The 27549-nt window shown below is 39.6% G+C and overlaps 1 protein-coding gene across 1 annotated transcript in view; it reads right to left on the bottom strand.

The window, feature by feature from the left end:
* Positions 1–27549, bottom strand: part of COL11A1 (collagen type XI alpha 1 chain) — a 274990-nt gene that overhangs the window by 223372 nt on the left and 24069 nt on the right. The window contains exons 3-4 of the mRNA XM_060690063.2: positions 8965–9178; positions 5565–5727 (exon numbers count right to left, since the gene is read on the bottom strand). Coding sequence (XP_060546046.2) covers positions 5565–5727; positions 8965–9178 — 377 coding nt within the window. The remainder of the gene's footprint in view (positions 1–5564; positions 5728–8964; positions 9179–27549) is intronic.

Here is a 27549-nt window from a genome sequence, read left to right on the forward strand (position 1 = left end):
TGTGCCATATTTGAAATGCTGAGGAACTACTTATCCCTCCCTCCAACTTAATGGAACATTCTTATCCTTATTTTATTGAATCAATTGTGTAACCATTAATTAGGCCAATAACTAGTACTTGTTAAATCCCATAAAAACAATGCTGTTCCCAGTGCTGGATGTTTACATTCCAAATACAAAAAAGTATTTCAAACAATTAACTTATTATGTATAGAGTCACTGCCAATTTTTGTTCCATTTAGCCATTCGACAATGGCACTAAGATATAATGTTAATATACCAAATTTTGCCACAATAGTTTAATGGTGTCTTCAGACACCATATTTTTTTCATTGTTTTTAGCATAAAGATTTTATTTAAAAGTCTACAAAAAAACTCTCAAATGTCGATGTTAATTTTAGCGTTTCTCTTACACGATGTTGAGTTGCTTTTTTAAGAAAATAGTCAGTTCTTATAGTGAAGCTACCAATGCCTTGGTATGTCCAGTGTCTGATGCTTGTTTAGGGCAAAAGGAAGTGGCTGCCCTTAGTTCATCCAGCTGTCTACTTTCCCTAAGAGAAGATTTGAACCCAGGACTTCTTGCCCCTAGTCCAGTATCTTAACTATGCTACCTCTCTATTCAGACATCTCAGACATTAGTAATGTATGTATGGCAAAGATACTCTGGATATTGGTAAAATAAACAATCCTGACATACAGCAATACTGACATGAATTTTGAAATATTTTGTCCTTAATGGTTAGTTTCTCAAATCCTGCCCACGGGTGGAACAATACTTCCACTAAAACCTAACACATACGAATCATTCTTGGCTTCCTAGCTCATACATAAAACCACAGGACTGTGTTTGAGAATGTATGTAGCAATGGCTGCAAAATGGAAATCACTGCAGGAATTCAAACAACCTCACCAACTATCTTCAATTAGAGCAATAAAATCCTATTGAGCTTAAATGTGCAGGGCCTAAAATTGCAGCAGAACAGAAGACAATGAAGCAGTAAAAAAAAATGTGTTTAGTTTTATGCTTTTATGTGTAAAACATTCAACACTATTCCGCAATATTCATCAATCTTACACTATTCCATAGAGCCATTTTAATTAACTTTACCATTTTCAAATTCAGATGTGAGTTATATTTTTATTAGACTTCAATAATCCTCTGCTGATAAATAGTTTCTTGATACATAATTAAAAGGAAAAGAAGAGTTGGCAACATTGTGTCACTAACACCTTTTCAAACATTACATGTTATTTGATATTGTTGTTGTTGTTGTTGTTGTTGTTGTTGTTGTTATTATTATTATTATTATTATTATTATTATTATAATATAACTTTATTGTAATTGTACATATATACACAGTATACCCATACAACAAAATTCACATAATACCCAAAGACTTCGCTTTCCTAAATATTTACTCGCTTTCCTAAAAATTCTCTAAAAGTTCAAATTTCAATTTGGAAAAAAAATACCTTACCAAAAAAGGCATTTTTCCTCAAACCCTAAAGTCTTGAATTACGTTAGGTCAGATTTTGAAAAAAACATTTCTTTAAATGTGAGAAATCTATGGGCAGAAATAATGCTGATTGTAATGAAATGCTTGTATTTCTAACTGTATATTTTTCAGAAACTAATCTGGCATCAATCCAAATGAACCTGAAATATTTTTGCTGCTTTGCTAACTAACTCTGTAGGGAGCAGAAAGACTAACAACTACCACATCCATTCCTAAAGACCATCTTTTCAGCTTGGATTATTTTTCTTGGCATATGACAGCCTTGTAAAATCAGACGCCTGAAAACATAAATGCCCTCCAAATGTCTGTTAAAATAATCTTTCTAGGGAATACTTCCTATAAGAAATTCAGTCTCCCATATAGATTCCTTTACACAGATGTATTTCAGTGGTCTGTATAATCCTTCTTCCTGGCTTTTAAATAGTGGAAAAATATACTTCCTTTTGCCAAACCTTCTTTAGTTACTGGAAAGTTTTATGAAATAAATAAATAAATATCAAAAGGTATAAGTCACAAATAGGGTTCTTTCTGGACCACCTCTGTAATTACAGGAAGGCTGAAAGTCTTACACTTAATTACAGTCACCTCAATGTATGTGTTTTCTTGGAAGAAAGACTCAGAACACACTTATAAATATAACATGAAGACTGATTTAAATGCCTTCCCCATGATGACCTGTCCCTCCTGTCACTGTAATGTGTCACACAAGCTGATGTATAATTCTGGCGACTTGCACAGAAAATCTCTTGCCCCAAAGGATGCCCAACTCTCATCACAGGCCATAGAACACACTGTACATAAGTGTTTGTGTGTGTGTGTATGCATGTGCATGTGTATGTGTATACACAAACACACACACACAAACACACACACATACACACACACACTAGGTGTGGTGGCCTAGTGGTGAAGATGCTCACCTCCCACTTGGAAGATTGAGAATTCAATCCTAGGTAGCGGCAGATGTTTCTCTCCCAGGGTGCAAAGAAAAAATATCTGCTGCGAACTTCGCGTGGTGTCAGGAAGGGTATCCGGCCAATAAATGCTCAATTCCATCCAGTCGTCCCGATTCTACCCCAAATCAAGGGATTGCAATGGGTTGTACAAAGCAAGTGTATGTCTGTATGTACAGCATGTGTGTGTGTGTGTGTAAGGCTTCTGTATTCAAGGCATGCTATAAATTGTTTGTTTTTTACACATAAACTGTTTGTTTTTTACACTGTCATGATTAACATTTGCACACTCAACCCCAGGAATTAACACATTAATATTTTTTAAAAATAATCTTGGATTACAATTTAACATTCAGTTAATCAAAAGGTAGTAACACTACCTTTATCACAAAGTTAGAGTAACAAAATCTTGCAAATCTGGAATCACTTTCCTCCTCCTCCTCTGCCTTGACTTTCCAGATAACTAGGGAGGGTTCCATCTGAGATGCTTACTCCACCTCTATTCCTGCTTTGAACTCAGACTTTATCAGATTGGTATCTAAGCTGTACCTCCTGTCTCCCAAAGGTATTCTCCCAGTCCATTACAATGAGAAACAATAAGGTTCTGAAAGACAAACTCATACACATGCAAAACTGTGCAGTTTTGTACCAGAGTATTCCCATGTCTACAATGGATATTCCACCCTGAAGGAAAGATACTTGAGATCAGCATCATCAATTCCAAATAAGTAGTAGGAGGGTCATACGTCCCCCTTCCCACTTGTACTGAATGGAACAGAGCTGACTAGAAAGCTAATAAAGATTATTAAGCTAAACCAATAGTAAATTCTCTTCTATTACAAAATAGCCTAGACATTTATAACATCTTTAACATCTTTTCATATAGTAAAAAGAACCAACTATACAGAATTTTAAAGCAATTTTACTATGGGTATCTGCAATGGAAATATTAATTTTATTTAGAAAGATTATTCTTTATTTTGTTTCTGAAATACTTTCCCCAGGATTTGCCCTCCCAAATAGCTTTTTATTTCCAACATATGTTCTGCAACAGCCTTTTCTTTTTTAATTAATGTAATAAAATTTAGAAGGAAGCTCCTTCCTTCCTGCCAGTTCTCTCACTCACACCCACACCCACACCTTAAAACCATTTTGCTAAGTTCAGAATTTCAGCCTCACTACTACAATTGATGATAGATAAATAGACTGTTCAATCCATATACTTATAATAATTTTAACAGCTTCATAAATCTACTGCTGTGGTTTAATTAACATTCACTCATGCATATTACCAACTGGATTCACTTCAGATGTATTGCTTTTAGACTAGCTTACTTGGAAATGCAACCTATCCCTGAACAAGTTTACACAACGAAAATGTTTCGACTTTTCTTCTCTTTCTTCCATTTAAGGATAGACAGTATGATGAAAATTCCATATAGTTTATTTTAGGTGGAAATACATTGGAGTTCCCAAATCCCTAACACTCATGTGACAAAAGGTGAGCTTGATGTCATCTCATAGATCAAGGGTGTCAAACAGGCGGCCCGTGGGCCGGATGCATCATGCACAGGCTACATTCATCCCAGCTTCACAAATGGGAAAAACATCACAAAACATCATGTGACGGCAAGGTGACATGGTGAGTTTGACACCTGTACCATAGATAAACTTAACACTTAGCTCCCACCAGTACTATTGAGTTTTGTTTTTTTTACTTAGACATTGCACATCTTTAAGACTTCAAACTCTAAACCAACGGTCATGATACTACCAGATTTATATGTTTATACTGTTTTTCTTTTATTAATTTCAGTAGCTGAATAGTTATAGAGTTGCCAGGTGTCCACTATTTGAGCTGACAGTCCGCTTTTTTCACATTATGTTCACTATTTTTTTTCACAAAATAGTGGACATTTTTTTTATTCAAAAGCTTTATGATGAAATGGTACGTAATCTAAAGCTGTACAGTCTAAGAGAATAAGGATAGGAGACTAAGGAGAATTGCGTTTTGTCTTTTTTTTCATAAATTAGAATGAGACAAAGATCAAATATCCATTGAACTCGATTCTCCGAAAAAATTAATGATGAGATTAAAATAAAAATATATTATAAAATTATGTACAGTTCACATTTTTAAAATGTATTGTAGCTTGCGTCGACTGACCTAAAATGGCGTCGAGTGATGAGAGTGACAGCGGCGAGATTTCGAATTCTTTACAACGAAAGAGAGGAGTGTGCAAATACACCAAAGACTGGGAAGCTACTTTTGTATGGATTACCAACAACGAAACCGACAGAACAAATACAACGGCCTACTGTAAATTGTTTGTAAGAAAATATATAATTTAATTGTAATTTTTTTTTATTTTTTTACTACTTAACACCCACCCACCCCCCCGCTTGTCCGCTATTTTTTGGAAGTAGACCTGGCAACCCTAAATAGTTAAAATAACAACAAGAATAAAGGTAACTGCTGGCAAGAAAGAAATGACTTAAGTGCAATGGCCCCCAACCTTTTGGGCACCAGAGACTAGTTCCATGGAGAGAGGTTTTTTTCCATGGAGAAGAGGGGGGGGTTCATTTGCAGCTTCGCTTGTTTCCGCGGCCCTGTTTCTGGCATGTTATGGACCGGTGGCGGTCCACGGACCAGGGGTTGGGGACTCCTGACTTAATGTGTTTGCTACATTACAAGGTGTTTCAGATCAAGTGATCTAGGAATGGACTCGGATGCCGTAGCAATGCATAGCAACAGAGATAACATGTCAGAGGGATAAAATAATAGACTGACTGACCCTCAGGAATATCACAAATTTATAGAACATTATAACCAATAATGCTTTCATCTAAATCTGTATAGAAATACCCAAATGTGCAAAACTAAGATTTTTAAAACCATTTATCTCAAATGTATTTGTATATCTTAATATTTCAAAATGTATAGTATGGCACAATCTTTTCATTTGGAAATGTACTTTCCACAAGCCTTATACAAGAGAGTCTGCACACGGAAATTTTACAGTTTTCTGCCTTCAACAGATATTCTATTCACATAGTATTGAATATGCTGCCATTTGACAGCTGAATATTTACCTCAAACACGTCCTCATCCAGAATTCGTGTTCCAAAGACAGTAATGCCATTGGTGTCAACGACTGCCGGACTGCTTCTCTCAAGTGGTTTTGTGGTTTTCTTCTTACAGTCCACAATCATGGTAACTGATTTCCTCTCCACACTGATGGCCACCCGATGCCACCTAATATAGGAATCAAAATGTTTTAAAAAGAAGAAACCACTTACCTAGAAAATTTACATCTTAAGATCAATGGAGTAATTATATTTGCTTAAAATATTTAAAGGCTATATTTCTTCATTATAACCAGGAACTCATTTCAGAAGCTCTAGCAATGAGAATTGCTATTAAAGGGCAAATTTGCAGCAAATTGACTGGATGCCTTTACTGATAATCACTACACGGACATCCTTGCAGAACTAATGTGTCTAGAAAAGCTACAAAAAGCATAGTTTGGACATCAATCTTTTTCACACAGCATGTCCATGGACAAGTCAAATAGTTATGGCTCTTCTATACAGGTAATGCATACCCTGGCAAAAAAAAATTCCTGTCATTCATCCACAGAATATGCAGGGCTAGGGTAAAAACAATGTAAATATCCTGCAACAGAGCAGAGCAGAGCAGAGCAGAGCAGAGCAGAGCAGAGCAGAGCAGAGCAGGACAGGACAGGACAGAATAGAATAACAGAGTTGGAAGGGACCTTGGAGGTCTTTTAGTCCAACCCCCTGCTGAGGCAGGAAATCCTATACCATTTCAGACAAATGGTTGTCCAATCTCTTAAAAACTTCCAGGGTTGGAGCATTCACAACTTCTGGAGGCAAGTTGGTCCACCGATTAATTGTTCTAACTAGTAATGCTGTTGGGAGACCATATTGCCCTAGACCCTGTTCTACTCATGGCATCAGTATAATACTAGCTCCCCCCTTTTAATATGAAGCATAAACTAGGGTACCCAACTCTAAGTATTAACCCGACCTTAACTCTAAGCCTACCTCATGGTTTTTTTGGGGGGCCAAATAAATGTTAAAATAGTCCTACTATGCATTTACAGCCCACCACTAGTGTTTTCCAATATCACACTGGAAACCACCTCAGCCAAGTTGGCTGGGAAAATACTAGGCAACAGGGTACATGGTATGCAATAAAGAAAATAATAATCATCATCATCATCTCTGAAAGGTGCAATGAAAGACAATACAAAATTCTGTCTCATGCCAAGACAGTAACCATTATCTGGAAGTGAGCACTTCACATTCCAAGATTCCTAGATGTACGGGAAAGAAAAAGCAGATTCATGATCTGGCCAAAAACAAAAACAAACTTCCAATGATTAATTAATTAGCATTGCACATAAGTGAAATTTTGACTACATCATGCAATATAAAAGCTCCAAAAAGACATGCTGACATCCTTCAGGCTTGGCTGGTCCTGAATGTGGAATGAGTAAGAATACATGTGTGAGTGTACAGGCATCAAACTTGTTAAACCAATAAAGCTTTATTGTAGTTAGAATTCAGCGTTCTTGTTATTCCTTGCAAGACCCTAGCTACCTCTTAATTGAAATTCTATCTGAAGGTCAGGGAGGTCAAGGGGCAAGTGCCTCTTGGGCTGAGTGTGTGTTTTCTTTGAATAAATTTTCTCCATTGACCAAGGCTGGGCACAGAGTAAATGCAAAACTCCCATTTGTGGATCAAAGCAAGTGGGGAGAGCTGGGAAGTGTGTTTCTCAATGGGAAGTGTAAGAAAAAATGACTGACTCTATATAATGGACAGTTAGATTTTTGAGGATTTTGTAACAGAAACACTAGCTATCCTCAGTCTATCTCACTGACCCAGTTCAAGATTACGGTTCTCATAGCCAACCTCAGTTCAAAAAGTTTTCCAGTGAGCTTTCTATTTTCTTAAGTATTCTCCCATAATAGAGGGAAAGGGCATACAAAAAAGGGCTCTGTTGTGAAAGCATATTTATTTTTGCTCATTTTATTTATTTGGCTTAGATGCTGCCCACTTCAAACTGACACTCCACAGATAGTTCTTAATTTATGACCTGTCGCTTAATAATCCATCGACAGGCTTGTCCTGTAAAGCATCTGGCCTGTGTAAAATATTTCATTGCCCCCGCCCACAGTCCAGAGGTGGTATTCAGCAGGTTCTGACCAGTTCTGGAGAACCGGTAGCGGAAATTTTGAGTAGTTCGGAGAACTGGTAAATACCACCTCTGACTGGCCCTGCCCCCATCTATTCTCTGCCTCCCGAATCCCAGCTGATTGGGAGGAAATGGAGATTTTACAATATCCTTCCCCTAGAGTGGGGTGGGAATGGGGATTTTACAGTATCCTTCCCTTGGCATGCCCACCAAGCCATGCCCGTAGAACTGGTAGTAAAAAAAATTGAATCCCACCACTGCCACAGTCACATGATCACATTTAAGCCACTGGGCAAGTGGTTCACATTTATGACTGGCTGCAGTGTCCTGTGGTCATGGGACTGTGTTTTGAAATATTTTTTGCTGATTTCTTGCAAAAAACACTCATTCAGGGGTGTGGATTCAGACTTAGGACCATGTGATTTGTTTAATGACCGCTGTAAAAAAATAGTAAAAAAAAATGGGTCTGGTCACATGATGCCTTGATATGCAGCTACAATGACTTATAATTGAAATTTCAGTTTCAATTGTGGTCATAAATTGAGGACTGCCTGTACTACTGGGGTAATATTGAACAAGATGGCCTGTTTATAGACTCCGACTAGTCCCCTAATGCAAATCAAAAGCAGTCAGGTTGGTATCTTCATCATTTTAAGGCATAAATGAGGTCTTATTGGGAAGGGAGGATGACAGCATATTACCAAGCATCCATTGAAGGATGGAGAAAATACGAGAACATGATCTAAGTAGTATGTTAAGGGCAGTGGTGAAATCCAATTTTTTTTTACTACCGGTTCTGTGGGCGTGGCTTGGTGGGTGTGGCATGGCTTGGTGTGCGTGGCAGGGGAAGGATACTGCAAAATCTCCATTCCCACCCCACTATTGCAAAATCCCCATTCCCTCCCCACTCCTGGGGGAAGAATATTGCCAACTCTCCATTCCCACCCTACTCTGGGGCCAGCCAGAGGTGGTATTTGCCGGTTCTCTGAACTGCTCAAAATTTCCACTACCGGTTCTCCAGAACCTGTCTGAACCTGCTGGTTCAGGGCAATAGAGTACAAAAAGCAAGATAGAGATGATATAGGAAACAAAGCAGCAGGAAGAGGCCAATGGTTATATGACAAAGATTTGTGTTCAAACCCAACTGAAAAAAAAAATCCATGCAAAATGTTTCATTTAACTCATCTGGTGCCTGGCATCAGTAGCCTCCATTGACAAGATATTCAAATAACTCACACAGACATCATGAACTTTTGATGATCTTCTACTTACTTTCCATCAGCAATATTGACTGTACCAAAGATGGGATAGTCTTCTGGGGCAGGTTTTCCATTTTGATCTTCAAACAAGAAGATAGGCGACCTGCCCACCTCAATGCCAACCTGCTGAATGCCGTGTTCATTGTAGATAGATAGAAGAAAGGACTGGACTCCTTTTTTAGGTTTTATTGTAAATAGAACTGAAAAGTCTTCAGGAAATTTTCCACCTGTCAAGAGAACAATCCAGGGTCACAAATCCTAAGAGTAAAAAAACCACAATTTTGGAATGCTTTGTTTTATAGAATGGGGATCAGACTTTATACGTTTTCTGTTTAATTCTGCAAATTCCATTGCAGGAATATTTCTTCTTAAAAGCTACTGTATTTTCTTGATTTATACTGCACTTGACTTTAGCCACAGTGTAACCTACATAATGTTTCCATTAAACTTATTTCAGTCCTATTAAGATTCTATTGGACTCATATAAGACCTGGTGCCTCTTTTGGAGGATATATATATATCTCCTCCAAAAGAGGCACCAGGTCTTATTTTGGGGGGATGTCTTACCTGCTTACCTTAGGACCACCGCAACCAGGCCTCCCATACCCTGACACCTGTTGCACTGCTGCTCGACTTCTTCTGTGGCTGCTTATGGCCACTTGTGGCCAGATGCCATGTGGTGCATTGCACCAGTGCCACCACGCGGCTTCCTGTGAGTGGTGGCACCGGTGCGACATACCACATGGCATAGTGCCACAAGCAGTGGAACTGGCATGAAGCAGTCTTAACTAGAGCTTTTTTGAGGGGTAGGGGTTATATTAGTTGTACATGTAAAATCAAGCAAGGGCTTATTTTTGGGATAGGTCTTATTTTGGGGGAAACACAGTATTTAATTTATTTGGAACTTAGCATATGTAGATCAGTCTAAATCCATATTATATTCATTCATACATACACACTATCTACTTTATTATAACTTTTTTAAAAAAATTAAATGCTGTGCAGTTTTCCCTATCAATTGTATTGTGTGTGCTTCTTTTTTTAAGATACACATATATCTACGCAAATTTCCCCATTTCCTAAATTTTAGGCAGCTATCACGAATGCACATTTTTACAAATAAATTTTCAAATACACACATAAATTCTCATTTTTGTACACTTTTTCAAGGCAAAAATAGCTGAAGCTAAATAGACTTTGTGAATTATGTATCAGGTTGTGCTGCAATAGAACCTGTCCCTTTATTTGTGAAAAAGAAAACTGATTTTTTAAAATATTCTTCAAGATCTGTGATTTCAGTACAATTTACTTCCAAGTAAGCAGCAATTGCTGTCCGTTTACAATTCTAAATACAAACACATGAAAATAAATTCCAGTTAAATGAATGGTGTTTCCTTGAGAAGGGAAATGTGCATGGAATTGATAACATTTGCCCCAGTGATTTAGTTTGATTTAAGCAAATCCGACATTTCTAAGCGAATATGTATTTATGTGGGTTTTAAGAAGCAGATTCACAGTATAATTACAAAAAGCAATGACAAAACATACTGACGTTATTTCAGCATCTGGCAAGAAGGAGGAAGAATATACTGTATTTTATTTATTTATATATCATGTTTAGAAACTGCCCATCTCCCTCACAGAGGGACTTTGTATAGGCTTGGCCTGTAAAAGAAGATGAATGGAAGAAGGAAGAGGAGGGCGGATGTGTGACAATTTGGCAGAAAGATAATTTAAATTCACAGGAACAGCAATCAAGTCATTCTAGGCCTGTGATGGCAGTGCCCTCTCTGATGGCACGTGAGCCGTCGCCCCAGTTCAACTCTGCTGTGCATGCGCACATGCCTCCCATCGGCCAGCTAGTCTTCGGGTCTCTGCCATGCATACAAGAGGGCGGGGTGTGGGGGGGCGAACACACAAGCGGGGGGCATGTGAGCATGCGCCGGGGTGGGGCACATGCAGGGGGCCACACACACATTGCATTTTGGGGGTTCGGGTGCTCGCTTTGGGCACTCACTCTGGAAAAGATTAGCCATCACTGTTCTAGGCCATTGTCCTTGTAAGTGATGATGTCAGTGTGAATATCCCTTAAATTTATTTATTTATTTATTTATTTATTTATTTATTTAATTAATTAATTAATTAATTAGATTTTTATACTGCCCTTCTCCCAACTGGACTCAGGGCGGTGAACAGCCAAGAATAAAAATATCACATACAAAATTTAAAATTTTTAAAAAGAATTAAACAAATTTTGGCCCAATAAATTTAAAACACCCCAACTAAAATCAAATTAACAATTAAAAATATCTAAGGGGGGGTTAAGCCAGCCTGGCTTGATGAAATAAAAAAGTTTTAAGGGCATGGTGAAAAGCACAGAGATCTGGGATCCTATGTATCTCCGGGGCAGCTCGTTCCAAAGGACAGGTGCTGCCACAGAGAAGGCCCTCCCCCTGGGAGTCGCCAGCCGACATTGTCTGGCCGATGACACCCTGAGGAGTCCCTCTCTGTGGGAGCGTATTGGCCGGTGGGAGGCTATCGGTGGCAGAAGGTGGTCCCGTAAGTACCCAGGCCCTAAGCCATGGAGTGCTTTAAAGGTGGTAACCAACACCTTGAAGTGCACCCAGAAGACCACTGGAAGCGAGTGCAGCTCGCGCAGGAGGGGTGTCACATGGGAGCACCCCATCACTCCCATAATCCCCCGCTCGGCTGCATTCTGTACCAGTTGGAGCCTCCAGATGCTCCTCAAGGGGAGCCCCATGTACAGAGCATTACAGTAGTCCAGGCAGGAGGTGACGAGTGCCTGAGTGACCGTGCATAAGGAGTCCCGATCCAGAAAGGGACACAACTGGCGAATCAGGCGGACCTAATAAAAAGCCCCCCTGGCCAAGGCCGTCATATGCTCTTCTAAAGACAGCCGTGCATCCAGGAGGACGCCCAAGTTGCGAGCCCTCTCCGTGGGGGCCAGTATACCATACTTCCCTATATATACTTCCTATATACCCTATATATAATAGGGAAGTATACCAGGGAATGAGAAGGTATTGCTTCCTCAGTGTCCATGTTTTGTCCATGACAAAAGAATTATTGTTTAAATATTGGTGTGAGACAATACCAAATATAAATATCTTCTTTAAAATTAGAGTCTTCATCATAATAATCTAAGCAGTAATTAGCTAACTATCTTGACAAATTACAGGTAGCCCTCAATTTACAAACAATTGCTTAGCAACCATTCAAAATTCCAAAACACCTACTTGGGGGTTACTTAGGATCCAGATTAGAAGCTCCAACCATTGCCCCCCCCAATAGTCACATGATCACACTTTGGGTGCTGGGCAAACCAGGCTGTATTTATGACCATTTCCAGTGTCCTGTGGTCACGCCACCATGTTTGATTACAGTTTTGCCCCCCAAAATGGCATTTACTTCTGGTTTTCAGCAAGACTGCAGCCACAGCAAATCATTCATTCCCTTAACAACTGCAACGATTTACTTAACAACTGCCGCAAAGCAAGATCATAAAACCGGGTTGGTCCAGTAATGGGTTTCAATTTAGTTTGCTACCAGTTTGCTCATGCACGCATCTGGATGGGTGGGTGAGTGGAGCCTCCTGACACCACTGCTACCGGTTCACCCAATCCAGCAAACCGGTAGCAACTCACCACTGGGTTGGTCATGTGACTGACCAGCTTTGCAACCGTTTTGAGTTCCAGCCCTGATGGACAGGTTCCATTACAGTTGCAACTTGAGGACTACACGTACATTGAGCTATGATGGCGCAGTTTTTAGAATTCAATACTACAGGCTACTTCTGCTGACTGCTAGCTGACTGTAGTTCAATTCTTACTGGCTCAAGGTTGACTCAGCCTTCCATCCTTCCGAGGTCGGTAAAATGAGGACCCAGTTTGTTGCTGACTCTGTAAACTGCTTAGAGAGGGCTGTAAAGCACTGTGAAGCGGTATATAAGTCTAAGTGCTATTGCTATTACGCATGTGTTGAAATCTTTCAGTAAAGGAGAGGAAAGCACCAAAGGCTAGAGTGAAAATCTATAGGGAAACTCTTGTTGGGATCAAGACAGCTTGGAAGCAGCAGTTGGGACTGTCATCTGTCATCACCTTTCTACCACTATGGTTCTCCCTCAGCATTATTGTCATCTACTTTTAATATTTTGTCCTTGCTGCTGTTTGTTCCAAGAAAGTGGGATGAGGTCATTCATAATAGCTATATGGTGAAGCCTGTCTGCCTGCCAAACTATTTTTTTTTAATGAGCAAGCTTAGTCTTTGCTGGAGTTTCAGATTTTTAGTAATGTTAGGGTGAGGGACATTTACTATTATAGAGTTCATTTTTTTTTCATATGTCAGCATAGTTTATACATAGCTTTTTTCTATTATGCCGGTGATTTCATTTTGATTCATCATGAAAAGAATGAGACTATGTGAGCCAAAGCCAAAGGTTTTTTCTTTTCCAAAACTAAATTAATAGCCTGTATGAAATGGGTTATTCTTAAAATGAGCTATATGTTACGGTTGTCTTCCATTTTTATAGCATGACCATCCCAGAACTGGAGAAGATCTTAAAAGAACAGAAAGAATATATCATTTTCTCCTAGCGCCTCCTCCACATATCCTAGTGAATATGGAGAGGTCAAGGTGGAACAGATGATACTAATAGTTGCTCTATTTTACTACTGAAGGGGGAGTCAGGAATGTTGCAACATCAGAAGTACCAAAGTCCTTTAACTGATCCTATCAGAAAAGCTCCCAAACTCCAAGAAATATAATTGAATTTACAGTAATCCAATGAAATAAGATCATTAACATCATAACTGGCAAGCAAAAAGGTGTAAGGCAGTGATCTTGTCTAAAAATCTGATTGCCTAGAATTTCATCATTATTCAAGCAACATCCTTTTGCTGTGCTTCAAGCTGTTAGCTTCTCTGCTAACTTCTCAGATTAACAGAGTTAGAAGGGACCTTGTAGGTCATCTAGTCCAAACCCCCCCCCCCAAGCAGGAGACCCTACACCCGTGATGGCAAACCTATGGCATGGTGCCCAAAGTGTCACATGGAGCCATGTTGCCCAGCATGTGCGGCCTTGCCTCTTTGTCTTCCAGGTTTCTGGTATGCATGTACGCACGACGATCAGCTGTACTTCTCGCATGTGGCACTGCCAAAAACTGGAGTGCGCGTGCACGCCGGCCAGCTGATTGTTGGGCGTGCATGCACGCTAAAACCCAGAAATTCAACTTTTCTGGAGCACGGCCCCAACGGGTGATCGCACGCATGTGCAACATTTCCGTGTGACCTTTTCCCTGCCCTACACCATTTCTGACAAACGGCAGTCCAATCTCTTCTTGAAAGTCTCAAGTGATGAAGCTCCCACAACTTGAACTACTATCTTATCACATTGCTTCTGACTTACTGAGTCAGAATTCTGAGAATCAATGGTTTTGATTCTCGTAGCAGAGCTGCGCCGAAAAACTGTAATTCTACTGTCTATTTAACTGAAGTTGGTTAACAGATTGGCTGATTCTATTTACTTATTTCTACTAGGATGGAATGGGAGAACTGGAACCCCAAGTGAGAGATGATAACCATAGTTTATTACCTGTCTGAAAGTAGCCATGTAGGTTGTCCACACTCCATTTTGCTTTTAATGCAGTCATAATTTGGATTATGGATTATGGTGAATTATACTAGATTATGTGCAGTGGTATTGCTTAAAGTGGTGAGAGGATTTGTAAGCAGACTTGAGAAGCATTCTTCTTTTTTTTAACATTTATAAAATATACTGCTCAAAAAAATAAAGGGAACACAAGCAGAAGACATCCGAGATCTGAATGAATGAAATAGCCTTATTAAATACTTCGTTCTTTACATACAGTAGTTTATACACTGCTCAAACAACTAAAGGGAACACAAAACTACTGTATGTAACGAACAAAGTATTTAATAAGGCTATTTCATTCATTCAGATCTCGGATGTCTTCTACTTGTGTTCCCTTTATTTTTTTGAGCAGTGTACATCGAAAGGAGGAGAAAAAGAGTTAAGCAATCGTTTTCTTTCCTTTTTAACTGTCTCAGTTATAACAGTTTAGGATTTTAGGGCACTGGGCTACAAAACAATTCGTATTTGAGCAATGTACAATTGCCTGAGTCCACTCATTAAAGTGGCTTTGTAGCACTGAAGTATTACATGTTCTGTAAATTTCCAATTATTTAAGCTCCTTAAAACCTTTGTAAATGAGTAGGGGCTTAAAGAGATTATACTTATGGAAGACTTTGAAATAATATTACAAATCATTTGAGCTTTCCTGTGTCTCTGGATAGGTTTATGGGTGTTTGATTTATAATCCTTTTGATAAAGATGGCAAAAGTTCAGATGATACCACACCACCAGCTGCAATGGGAATAGGGTAGCCTGGAAGACCAAGTGGAGATAGGGCTGCAGTAAAGGAACTTACATGATATTTACAGCTCATTTTACCAATCGTTCCACTTTAAGAAAAAGGATTCTGCATTATAAGATCTAATTTGCACAATAACCGCCAAAGGAAGAAGGAGTTGGCCTAAAAAAAGGGGGAGGAGGGGACTGAGGGAAGTTTCAAGAACCGAATACAGCTCAGCACCTGCCTTGTCTGAATTGCTTAACCTCATCCAAAAGTTATGCTGAGAATGCTTAAGGCAGGGGAGCACCGATTCATCCAGTCTGGGCATGTGCTTTCAATCTGATACTAACAAATGATAGAAACGCTGCAGGAAGTCAATTTCTTTTTACTGTAAAAAATGACCCTTTCTCATGGTTACTGACAACAAACAATAAGTACAGGTAGTCCTCGACTTACGATCACACTTGCGTCCTAAATTTGTGCGTTAAGTGAGATGTTTGTTAAGTGAGTTTTGCCCCATTTTACGACCTTTCTTGCCAGCATTGTTAAGTGAATCTCTGCAGTTGGTAAATTAGCAACCTGGTTAAATTGAGTCTGGCTTCCCCATTGACTTTGCTTGTCTAAATAGCAATAGCAACAGCACTTAGACTTATATACCACTTCACAGTGCTTTTACAGCCCTCTCTAAGCAGTTTACAGAGTTAGCATATTGCCCCCAACAATCTGGGTCCTCATTTTACCCACTTTGGAAGGATGGAAGGCTGAGTCAACCTTGAGCCGGTGAGATTCAAACTGCCGAACTGCAGCTAGCAGCCGGCTGAAATAGCCTGCAGTGCTGCACTCTAACCATTGCGCCACCTCGGCTCTAAAGGTCGCAAAAGGGGATCATATGACCTTGGGACACAGCAACGGTCATAAATATGAACCTGTTGCCAAGCATCTGAATTTTACCGGTATTCACATGATCATGGGGAGGCTGCAAAGATTGTAACTGTGAAAAATGGTTAAAAGTCACTTTTTTCAATGCCGTTGTTACTTTGAACCAATGGTGAAATCTAATTTTTCTTACTACCAGTTCTGTGGGTGTGGCTTTGTGGGTGTGGTGTGGCTTGGTGGGCGTGGCTTGGTGAGTGTGGCACAGGAAGGATACTGCAAAATCTCATTCCCTCCCCACTCCAGGGGAAGGATATTGCAAAATCCCCATTCCCTCCCCACTCTGGGGCCAGCCAGAGGTGGTATTTGCCGGTTTTCGACCTGCTCAAAATTTCCGCTACCGGTTCTCCAGAACCTGACAGAACTTGCTGGATTTCACCCCTGCTTTGAACAGTCACTAAGCGAACTCTTGTAAGTTGAGGACTACCTGTAGATGGAAGCTGGAACCATTCATATTCTACTTCGAGTTGGAATGATTGTTTGCAAAATATTGCATTTCTTTTGCTGTCCAAACAAAATGTGTGTTAACTTGGGAAGTTCAGGCAGAGTAGGCATTATTCAGATCATCTTGGTGAAGTTGTGTCATTTGGGAGCCCTAGGAAGAATGCCATTTTTTGTCACGGTGCCTACTTTGTGTAACAGTCTACCCCAGGTGTTATGTGGGCCAAGAATGTGTTGGTCTTCAGAAGGGCAATGAAGACCTGGCTTTTCTCCCCAGGCACTGGGGCTAGGATGTTAATGGAGAATCGACATGACCAATATGTATAGCAATGAACTTTTTAGGGGGTGCACTTAGCTCTTTCTTACATCGATGTGTACATTTGGTGATCATTTTATTTCTGTTTGCCACCCACGGTTCCTCTGGCAATGGACATCTGTGTAAAGCCGTTTAATAAAATCAAATAAATTCCAAAGCCGAATGCACATTATGACTACAAAGCCTGCTAGGTCAGCTGGGATTCTCTGTGTTACTAATACTTTTTCTTTTTTGGCCCACTGCTGGTGTTACAATTTTGACAAACGTTATATCACTGGGCGGAGTTTTGACAGCATCCTTTTCAGCTGATTCATGAAAACAAAAAGTTGTGTTTGGCCCGTGTGTGCTTTTTCCATTATTTCTACAGGAGCTCAGCCTTTTGGTGATGATTTATAAAGAGCTGAAGACCAGTAAGAAAATAGTTTTCCACTAAAAATGCTATAGGAAGCAATCTCTAATTGAAAACCTGAGCAGATTCTGGCTGTAATACACAAAACAAAATGGCGTCCCCCATGTACACATTGAAGAATTCTGTCAGCCACCTTCCTAAATTTTCTATGCTGAGAAGTTTTCCTTTTGTCTTGAGGCAAATGAAGATGTTCTCAGGTTCTAACCATTCATTTAGCAACTGTTCAAAGTTACCGCAGCATTGAAAAAAGTGACTTACAAGAGGTCCTCACACTTATGGCCATCACAGCACCTCCTGCAATCATGTGATCAAAATTCAGGTGCAACCAGGATGCATTTGCCATGGTTGCAGCATCCCAGGTCTGCGACCCAGCCAGCTTCTGACAAGCAAAGTTAATAGGGAGAAACCAGGTTTGCTTAACAATCACTTGATTCATTTAACAACTGCAATGATTCACTTAGCGACCATCACAAAAAGGATGATAAAATCCTGTGCGACTCATTTAACAATGGTTTTACTTAGCAATGAAAATTCCAGACCCATTTGTGGTTATAAATCAAAGAGTACCTATAAATAAAATTCTCTAAAGGAGTGGTTATAAGGTACTCAACGGAAGCACTATTTCCAAAATGCTTGGGAGTGGATACACCAGTTATAGTTCCTTAAAGAAGCACCAGAGCCAGTTCAGGATGATGCCAGTCCTTGTTCTTAGCCTCCAGCGGCTGCTTGAGAAAATCTCCCACAGCCTTTTCCCCAGAGACCATTCAGTACAAAAGTTCCCACTTGCCAGAAGAAGGATTTTGTTAACTAAGGGGATGGAGGAGGCAATTTTATTGTACAGTTAGTCCCAGTGGTGAAATCCAAATTTTTTTACTAGCGGTTCTGTGGGCGTGGTGTGGCTTGGTGGGTGTGGCAGGGGAAGGATACTGCAAAATCTCCATTTCCACCCCACTCCAGGGGAAGGATACTGCAAAATCCGCATTCCCTCTCACTCCAGGGGGAAGGATTTTGCAAAATCTCCATTCCCACCCCACTCTGGGGCCAGCCAGAGATGGTATTTGCCAATTCTCTGAACTACTCAAAATTTCCGCTACCAGAACCTGTCAGAATATGCTGAATTTCACTCCTGTGAACAGGAGTTGAACAGTTCCTTTAGGGACCGTTCAAAGTTACAACGGCACTGAAAAAATGTGACTTATGACCATTTTTCACAGTTATGACCTTTGCAGCATCCCCCATGGTTCTGCGATCAAAAATCCAGATGATTTGCAACTGGTTCATATTTATGACGGTCGCAGTGTCACAAGGTCATGCGATCACCTTCGGCGACCTTCTGACGAGGAAAGTCAATGGAGAAGCCAGATTCACTTAACAACCAGGTTATTAACTTATCAACTGCAGTGCATCACTTAACAACAAGAAAGGTCGTAAAATGGTGCCCAAATTCATTTAACAAATGTTTCGCTTAACGACAGAAATGTTGGGCTCAATTGTGGTTGTAAGTTGAGGACTACCTGTAGTGTTACATACAGCACCATTTGGTTTGCTGTTATACAGCAACTCTTGTAGCTGTATTGTTGGACAGAGTGTTGCCAACATTTCCCCCGCCCCCCCCCCCCCGGTGGATTAATGAAAGTTAATTGAGTTTGGTTCTATCCTTATCTACTGCTAACCCAACAAACTCTTGGGTCTCCCTTTACCGAAGTTCAAAGTGGCAGAGGCACCAGTCTGCAATCTAGCCATACTCTAATGGGGAAACTCTCTCCCTCTGACCTGTTCTGAAATTTTGATTTTATTTAGCTTTATTTGGAATAGGTGAGCATTTTTCTTATAACCGGCTTGGTGTGAATTGATAGGCTGCAAATTCAGAGCATTTGCAATATCTGCTGTGTGTTCAGGGGCACTTTAGCAGGGATGCGGAACCTGTGACCGTTTCTAATGTTGCTGAACTACAACACCCAGCAGGTCCCATCAGAATGATCAAAAGCCAGTCAGCACTAAGTACATTCAGTCTTCAAGTCCAATCTCCGCTAATATTGGATCTCATTAGGCTTATAAATATCATCCTCTTGTGTCCCATTATGCACTGTGTAAGCACAAGCTCCTTCTCCTAGAGATAAGGCTTAGGTATTAATAACTGCAACAGAAGACTAGCATTGCTTCAATAACAGGCAGGGCAAACCACAATGCTCGTTCATTTTAATCGCTTTAACAAAAGCTCCTTAAGTATATTAGGCACTTATATACAAGAAGACACAGCATTTTATCATGCCCATTTCTCAGCCTGCTCTCATGATGTTAGCAGGGGCTTTGGAGGTAAATAAACCACCACTGGTTTATCTTACAGCTATCTGGCTATGATTGTCTAGGTTCAATGCAAACTTTGGCCATGACAAATTCACCTCAGGCCCATTCTAATACTGTAGAAGTTTTGGTTTGAAATATGGAAGCAATCTAGGCAACCCCCTAGTGTTTTGGTAGCTCTTAAAACTAGTATGACCCAGAAGTCAATAGCATAACGTCATTCTAACATTTTGGCTAATATGGTCATAAGAGCCCATAATTTAATTATCCCCTTCAGTTAAAGATGCATGGGTTGGTTCTATTTCAGCCCCCTTCAGTTTGCATTTCATTCATCAGTCTACTGCATACCATTCTGACATTAATCTACCAATATTTTACAAATGCTGTACAGAATGTCCAACTCCAACATTTTTATATGCATTTTCTCATGAACTGCACATTTCTGGATCTATTTAATCTCTATAATACACACACACACACACACACACACACACACACACACACACACAGGCACATTATTTGATCAGAATTACAAAATGCAGGGAAGTGTGAAATTCAAAGTACCACTGCATTCCAGGTCAAATCACCTCAGGATGCAGGCCAAATGTAACGGTATGTGGGAATGCGGTTACAGTCCAGGAGAATGAGTTACAGCCTAGGCAATAGTCTGATAAATGAAATCTGAGTCCCAGGGAGGGAGTAGATGGAGAAAATGTTTAAGAAGGGACATCTCTATTTATTTTTATTTATTTATTTATTTATTTTGGAGAGTGAAAATAATGAAGGGGAAAGGTACTTTCAGACTTGCAAGATTCTGATAATAACAGTAGTCGCATGGTTTGTGCTTCTTGTCTAGACTACCTCAAGAGGCTGACACTGAATGCCTTCCTCAAGAATCCCTAGCTCTAATTTTCAATGGAGATTCTCAGTCAACCAGGTCACGGATGTCCCAAAGTTGCTTTTTCAAAAGGCAACTGGACTTTTTCCTTGAAGACATTTTGATTCTCATCCAAGAAGCCTCTCTGGAAGCTTTCAAAAAGAGATTGGACTGCCATCTGTCAAAATGGTGTAGGGTCCGCTTGGGTGGGGGCAGTGGTGGGTTCTCCCCGGTTCGGACCGGTTCGCAAGGACTGGTAGTAAAACCGGCAGGAAGCCCCACCCACCGCCCCAGATGTCATCATCAATGATCTGTGCATGCACAGAAGCAAGGCGCGTGCAATCCCGTTGCGAACTGGTACTAAAGGTAAGTAGAACCCACCCCTGGGTGGGGGGGGTTGGACTAGATGACTTACAAGGTCCCTTCCAACTCTGTTAATCTGTAATCTGTAAAGCAACTTTGGGATTTAGCTCTAATTGATCCCTCCTCCTTTGGCTGGGTCACGCTTAGTGTGATATGAAACCAGGCAACTACATAGTTGCAAATTCATGGCTTAGCATGATGAGTGAATCTAACCTGGATTTCTATTTTCTATAAACTATTATCCTGGAGGCTATAAAACCATTCTGTACTCATTTTTTATTATCTTTATTCACATAATTCTTATTCAAACACAAAGAACTACTTCTGGACATGGGAAGTAAGCAAAAACAACTTTGGATGTGTTTCTGTTCTGCTCCACAAATGGCTATTGCTCTTTTTGTTTGAGAATCCCTTCCGTTCCTTCATTAAGGTAGAGAATAATCCTTTCTTCCCTTACCTCTCAAAAAGCCTTTTTGATAATATGCCTCCACCTCCCCAAATGAGGCCAACTGAGATATAAATATGAATTCCTTGCCTTAAGTTTAAGGTAAGAAATCCTGTGGCTGCCACAAAAGAGAGAGGTGAAGGACCAAGAAAGCTACTGCCAAAGGCCGTTTTATTTAATGAGATTTTCCGCAAAGTACCTAATGTGTGAATAGAATAGAATAGAATAGAATAGAATAGAATAGAATAGAATAGAATAGAATAGAATAGAATAGAATAGAATAGAATAGAATTCTTTATTGGCCAAGTGTGATTGGACACACAAGGAATTTGTCTTTGGTGCATATGATCTCAGTGTACATAAAAAGACAAAATACATTTGTCAAGAATCATAAGGTAAACATGTTTATCTTGGGAAAAACTATATATTTGGCTATCAAAGAGAAAACTATAACCCAAACCAGATTAGGAGTTGTATTTATTGAAAAACTTATACTATACAAGTAAAGTGAGGTCGGATAGACCTAATTGATTTACAAATGTAAATGAGGTTGTTCTGTCTCCCCCGGAACGTAATATAGATGTATAGTACCGAATATTAAATTATTAAGGTACTACTTATAGGCATGTATGTTATTTGTTTTGTTGTTTTGTTTGTCATTTATCTGGTGTGTTGTCTTCTTTTTTAATGATAAATGTAAATAAAGATTATTTTTTTAAAAAAAAGAATCATAAGGTACAACACTTAATGATAGTCATAGGGTACAAATAAGCAATCAAATCATACTAGGAAGCAATCAATATCAATAGAAATCGTAAGGATACAAGCAAAGTTACAGCCATGCAGTCATAAGTGGGAGGAGATGAGTGAAAGGAACGATGAGAAGACTAATAGTAACAGTAATGCAGCCTTAGTGAATAGTTTAAAAGTGTTGAGGGAATTATTTGTTTAGCAGAGTGATGGTGTTCGGGGAAAAAACTGTTCTTGTGTCTAGTTGTTTTGATGTGCAGCACTCAGTATATTACTCAGTACTCAAAACAAAAATGAGCTGCAGCCAGGTCACTGCTAAAGTTACTAACTCCATTAGAGTCTTAAAAAGAAAACATTCTGGTACAGAGTGAGAATGGAAGATGTTTTATGTTAACTCTCAGTTCTGAACACATTCCATTCTCACTGTGCACCACATGAAAGGGGATATCTATCCTGCTTTCTCTGCATTGGCTTTAGCAGGAAGCCTTTATTCTTTGCTCATAGCTTCTAAAAGGCAACACCACAAGCAGTGGTGAGATTCAAAATTTTTTACTAGCGGTTCTGTGGGCGTGGCTTGGTGGGCGTGGCATGGCTTGGTGGGCATGGCAGGGGAAGGATACTATAAAATCGCCATTCCCTCCCCACTCCAGGGGAAGGTTACCGCAAAATCCCCATTTTCTTTTAACACTGATCAGCTGTAGGGCGGCCCTTTGAAGCCCTGCGGCAAAAGTTTAAACAGTTTTTTTTCCCTCTAGCCATCAGCTGGGACTCAGGAGGCAGCAATAGATTGGGAGTGGGGCCAAATAAAAGGTAAGAATAATGCGGGGAGGTGGGGGGCGGGGGGCCAGAACCAGTTCGGTGACATCATATCATCACCGCTACCAGCTCAGCGGAACCAGGCGGAACCGGGAGGAATCCACCACTGTTTTCAATGACTACGTCACTGCCATTTAAGGCTGAGGGGCAATTACATTTGAGCATCCAGTCTTATTGGTGAAAGAGAGACCTCAGGACAGAGTATTAGAAAGTAGAAAAACATTGCTAAAGCACAAGAGCTCAAGGGGTGGCCCAAAGAAGCAACCAAGTTAGTTAAATCAAAGCTCATTTTCTTTGCCAATCATTGAACAGAAGCTAATGAGCTAATGGCTTTTCCAATAGGATGCATTTGTTAAATGGCCCTGGGCAAGTCCACTTGAGAAAAGATTATTTACACCTCATTTTTCTTCTTAAATTTACCTTTAAACCCACCCACCCCCCAAATCTGAGCTGCTTTTAAAAGTAAGATCCAACCTTTACATCGCACATGCAAAAAGTCATAAGCATGGATATGTGAAGTGGCTAATAAAGATACACTGGAAACATTTAATTTGGAACTCAGCTACCAGATTTTGACATATTCAGAATTGCTTACATGACACCTACTTTCAAAAGAATGTCAGAGTGTAGTGATGGTTGACGTTAAAGCACAGAGGAATGGAAAATGTTTAAGGCATTCTTTCATCCAACATCACAAGATGTCACAACATCACAAGGGAGCAAGAAATCACAACATCACAAGGGAGCAAGAAACCTAAATCCTGCTACCAGCATTTACAAGGCAGGCCACTTTTCCTATGTGCTAAACAGAAATAAGTAGCACATAGGTGGGTTTAACCAATTTTTCTGTGACTCCTGTCCCATCCTGTCCCTTCCCCTTCCCACCCAACTCCACCCCAATTCTTGTTATAACTTTGACTTGCAATTGATTTTTGTGTTGTAATGTTTAATATTTGGAAAGCAACAAAAATGATTAGGGGACTGGGGAATAAAACATATAAAGAACGATTGCTGGAATTGTGTATGTCCTGTCTGGTGAAAAGAAGGACTAAGAGTGACATGATAGCAGTGTTCGAATATCTCAGGGGCTGCCACAAAGAAAAGGGAGTCAAGCTATTCTCCAAAGCACCTGAGGGTAGGACAAGAAGCGATGGGTGGAAACTAATCAAGGAGAGAAGCAACCTAGAACTAAGGAGAAATTTCCTGCCAGTTAGAACAATTAATCAGTGGAACAACTTGTCTCCAGAAGTTGCCAATGCTCCAACACTGGAGGTTTTAAAGAAGAGATTGGACAAACATTTGTCTGAAATGGTATAGGGTTTCCAGCCTGGCTCACTTGTGTGCTAGTCCAGCCCTCTTTAATCACCCATTTGTATTACAGAAATAAAAAAATCATCTGGGCTATGATAAGGAATGCATCAGTTTCCATTCTCTAAAGAATCTCCCTGAAATGAATCCATCCTAATAATATTCCCAGAGATTCTTTAGGCAGGTTTTGTGCTCTGCCCTTAAAAGCTTTAATCAAACTTGCTTTCCAAAACATTCTTGTAGATTCTGTGAATGTGTGTAGTGTGTGTATACATCATATATTCTGCCAAGAAACTAATCAGCACACTAGATATCAGGTCTCAGTTCTGCTCCCAACGGGCACGAACAATTCCAAAAAATTTAACAATTGGCTCTTGCAAGCCAGTAGAAGCCAGCTCCAGCATAGCTCATTGCATATTGACTGATTATGTGCCATAAAGTAGATTTTGACTTCTAGCAGCCACACAGAGAGATTTTCTCCATGAACCACTGCATATACATATTCATTACAAACCACTTGGAAATGTTCTAATCAGAATGAATGATTTCAACGAAGAACTGACTATGCATTCCTTATTTTTATTGTCTTCCATCCAGTGGTGGGTTGCCGCCAGTTCAGACCAGTTCTATAGAACTGGTAGTAAAACCGGTGGGAGGCTCCGCCCACCGACCCCAACGTCATCAGAATGCTTCTGCGCATGCACAGAAGCTTCTGTGCATGTGTAGAAGAGCACGCGCACGCAGCCCCATTGCAAACCAGTAGTAAAGGTAGGTAGAACCCACCCCTGCTTCCATCCTAAGATGTCTTTCTTATAATTGTCCCATTATATTTGCATTAAAAGTAGGGATTTTGATGTTCTATATTGGGAATGTGGCCACATCATCAATGGAAAAGGAAAGGAAAGTAGGCTAAAGATGGCAGTCGGGTTTACTCAGTACAGGGCCCCCAATAAGTAATTGATTCAGCTACTTATTTTGCATTCATTGCTGCTCTGCTGTTGCTCGTTTTTCTATTTGGCAAATGCCTGGTTTAAACTTTAGAGTTTAAACCTTTAGAGTGCTCCATGGCTTAGGACCGGGGTACTTACGAGACCGCCTTCTGCCACCAATAGCCTCTCACCGCCCAGTACGCTCCCATAGAGAGGGGCTTCTCAGGGTGCCGTCAGCCAAACAATGTCGACTGGCGGCCCCCAGGGGGAGAGCCTTTTCTGTGGGGGCACCCACCATCTGGAACGAACTCCCCCCAGAGATACAGAAGATTCCGGATCTGCGCACTTTCCGCCGTGCCCTCAAAACATTCCTGTTTCAGCAGGCCGGCCTGGGCTAACTTTCCCTTTATATTGCTTTTTGATTTTATTTTAAACTGGGATGTCTTGAATTATCTAGGACCAGAATGTTTAGTATATTTTAATTGGTTTTTTATTATTAACGTTTGTATTACATGTATTTTTATCGTTCGCTGTTCACCGCCCTGAGTCCCTTAGGAATAGGGCGGTATATAAATTTAATAAATAAATAAATAAATAATAAATAAACTGGGTCCTTCCGGCAATCATTTGCTTTGTTCCTCCTGAAATGTAGACACTTATATAGGCAAGTACATTAGTTAGCCCTTTGTTCTCTACACCTTGTCCATTACAGACAGATGAAAAGTTGTGTGAATTCCATTAATTGTTTATGTTAGTTGTGTTGAATGCTTACCCCCTTAAAACATTAAAGACCACTTAATAGAAAGGGAGGAAGCAATTTAATGCATATATTTGTTTCAATCCAGGAAAGAAAAAGAGGCATCAGATATGAGTTTATTTCTTAAAGTCACGTATATTCCATAGAAGTATAAAGTTACTCATTATAGCTTGCAGACTACATATTAAAATTACATGTTTAAGCCTGCAACAAGAAGAGACTTTTGCAGCCTTGCCTCAAGGTGATCTCTTCTATATTATTTTTGCTTTCTGAAGTTGCTTTCTGAAGTTGTTAGAGACAATCAGAAGAAAAACATAGGTACTTGAGGAAAAATTATAAAAAGCCTAAACAAAGCTGTGCTTGGCCAGAACTTGTGTGTTTGTGTATTAATTTGAGGAAGTAGGAATAAATCCTGCACCTGTATCAATCATGACAGCTAAATCAGAATAGATAACATAACATAACAGATTATAGATATACTATATAATAGTTATGTTTTATATCCACAAAAATCTCATAAATTTCTCACCATGTTATTCTATGTGCTCTACATTTCACGAAATAATGAAACAATAGGACTTAGAATACAGGAAGTCCTTAATGTACAACCACAATTGAGCCCAAAATTTCTGTTGCTAAGTGAAACATTTGTTAAGTCAATTTTGCCCAATTTTATGAACTTTCTTGCCACAGCTGTTAAGTGAATCGCTGTAGTTGTTAAGTTAGTAACACGGTTGTTAAATGAATCCGGTTTCCCCTTTGACTTTGCTTGTCAGAAGGTCGCAGAAGCTGATCACATGACCCCAAGACACTGCAACCGTCATAAATATGAGTCAGTTGCTTAGCATCTGAATTTTGATCATGTGATCATGGGGATGCTGCAACAGTCATAAGTATGAAAAATGCCCATAAATTACTTTTTTCAGTGCTATTGTAATTTTGAATGGTTATTAAATGAACTGTTGTTAGTCAAGGACTACCTATACCTTGAAAGAGTTCCACTTGGTGAACAAAGAAAAAAATGAATTTGTGATTTATAGGTTGATGATATAACCTTATGGAGGGAGAAAAGGTAAAATAGAAGTGCATCTATAACCGCTGTCAAAAAGACCAGATTCTATTTTCTGTTGGATAATTTTTTAACAAAATAAAAGCAATGCCAGTATTAGAAAAGAAACAAAGGAAATTAAAAAAAAATAGTGAATAAGCAAGAAAGAAACCAGAAAATGAGAGAGAGAAAAAGAAAACTTTTTAAAAGAGCAAAATTCAGTCTTTTTGACAGCAGTTATATATATTTTGCTTTGATTTTTTAAAAATTTCAATAGAATATATGTATTCTACTGAGTAAATATATATATCTATATCTATATATATTCTATTGAACAAATTTTTAACACAATCAAAGCAAATTAAAAGCAATAATTTCATATATATATATATGAGAAAGAGTTCCACTAGATGCCATTAACCCCAAGGCATAAGACCTTGAAAGAGATTCTGGCCTGTTTTTAGTTAAATTTGCCAAACATAATGTGCTCAACACAAACTCCAATTTTTGC

Source organism: Pantherophis guttatus, chromosome 3 (genome assembly GCF_059756535.1).
Source record: "Pantherophis guttatus breed Tessera chromosome 3, ASM5975653v1, whole genome shotgun sequence".
Lineage (NCBI taxonomy): Eukaryota > Metazoa > Chordata > Lepidosauria > Squamata > Colubridae > Pantherophis > Pantherophis guttatus.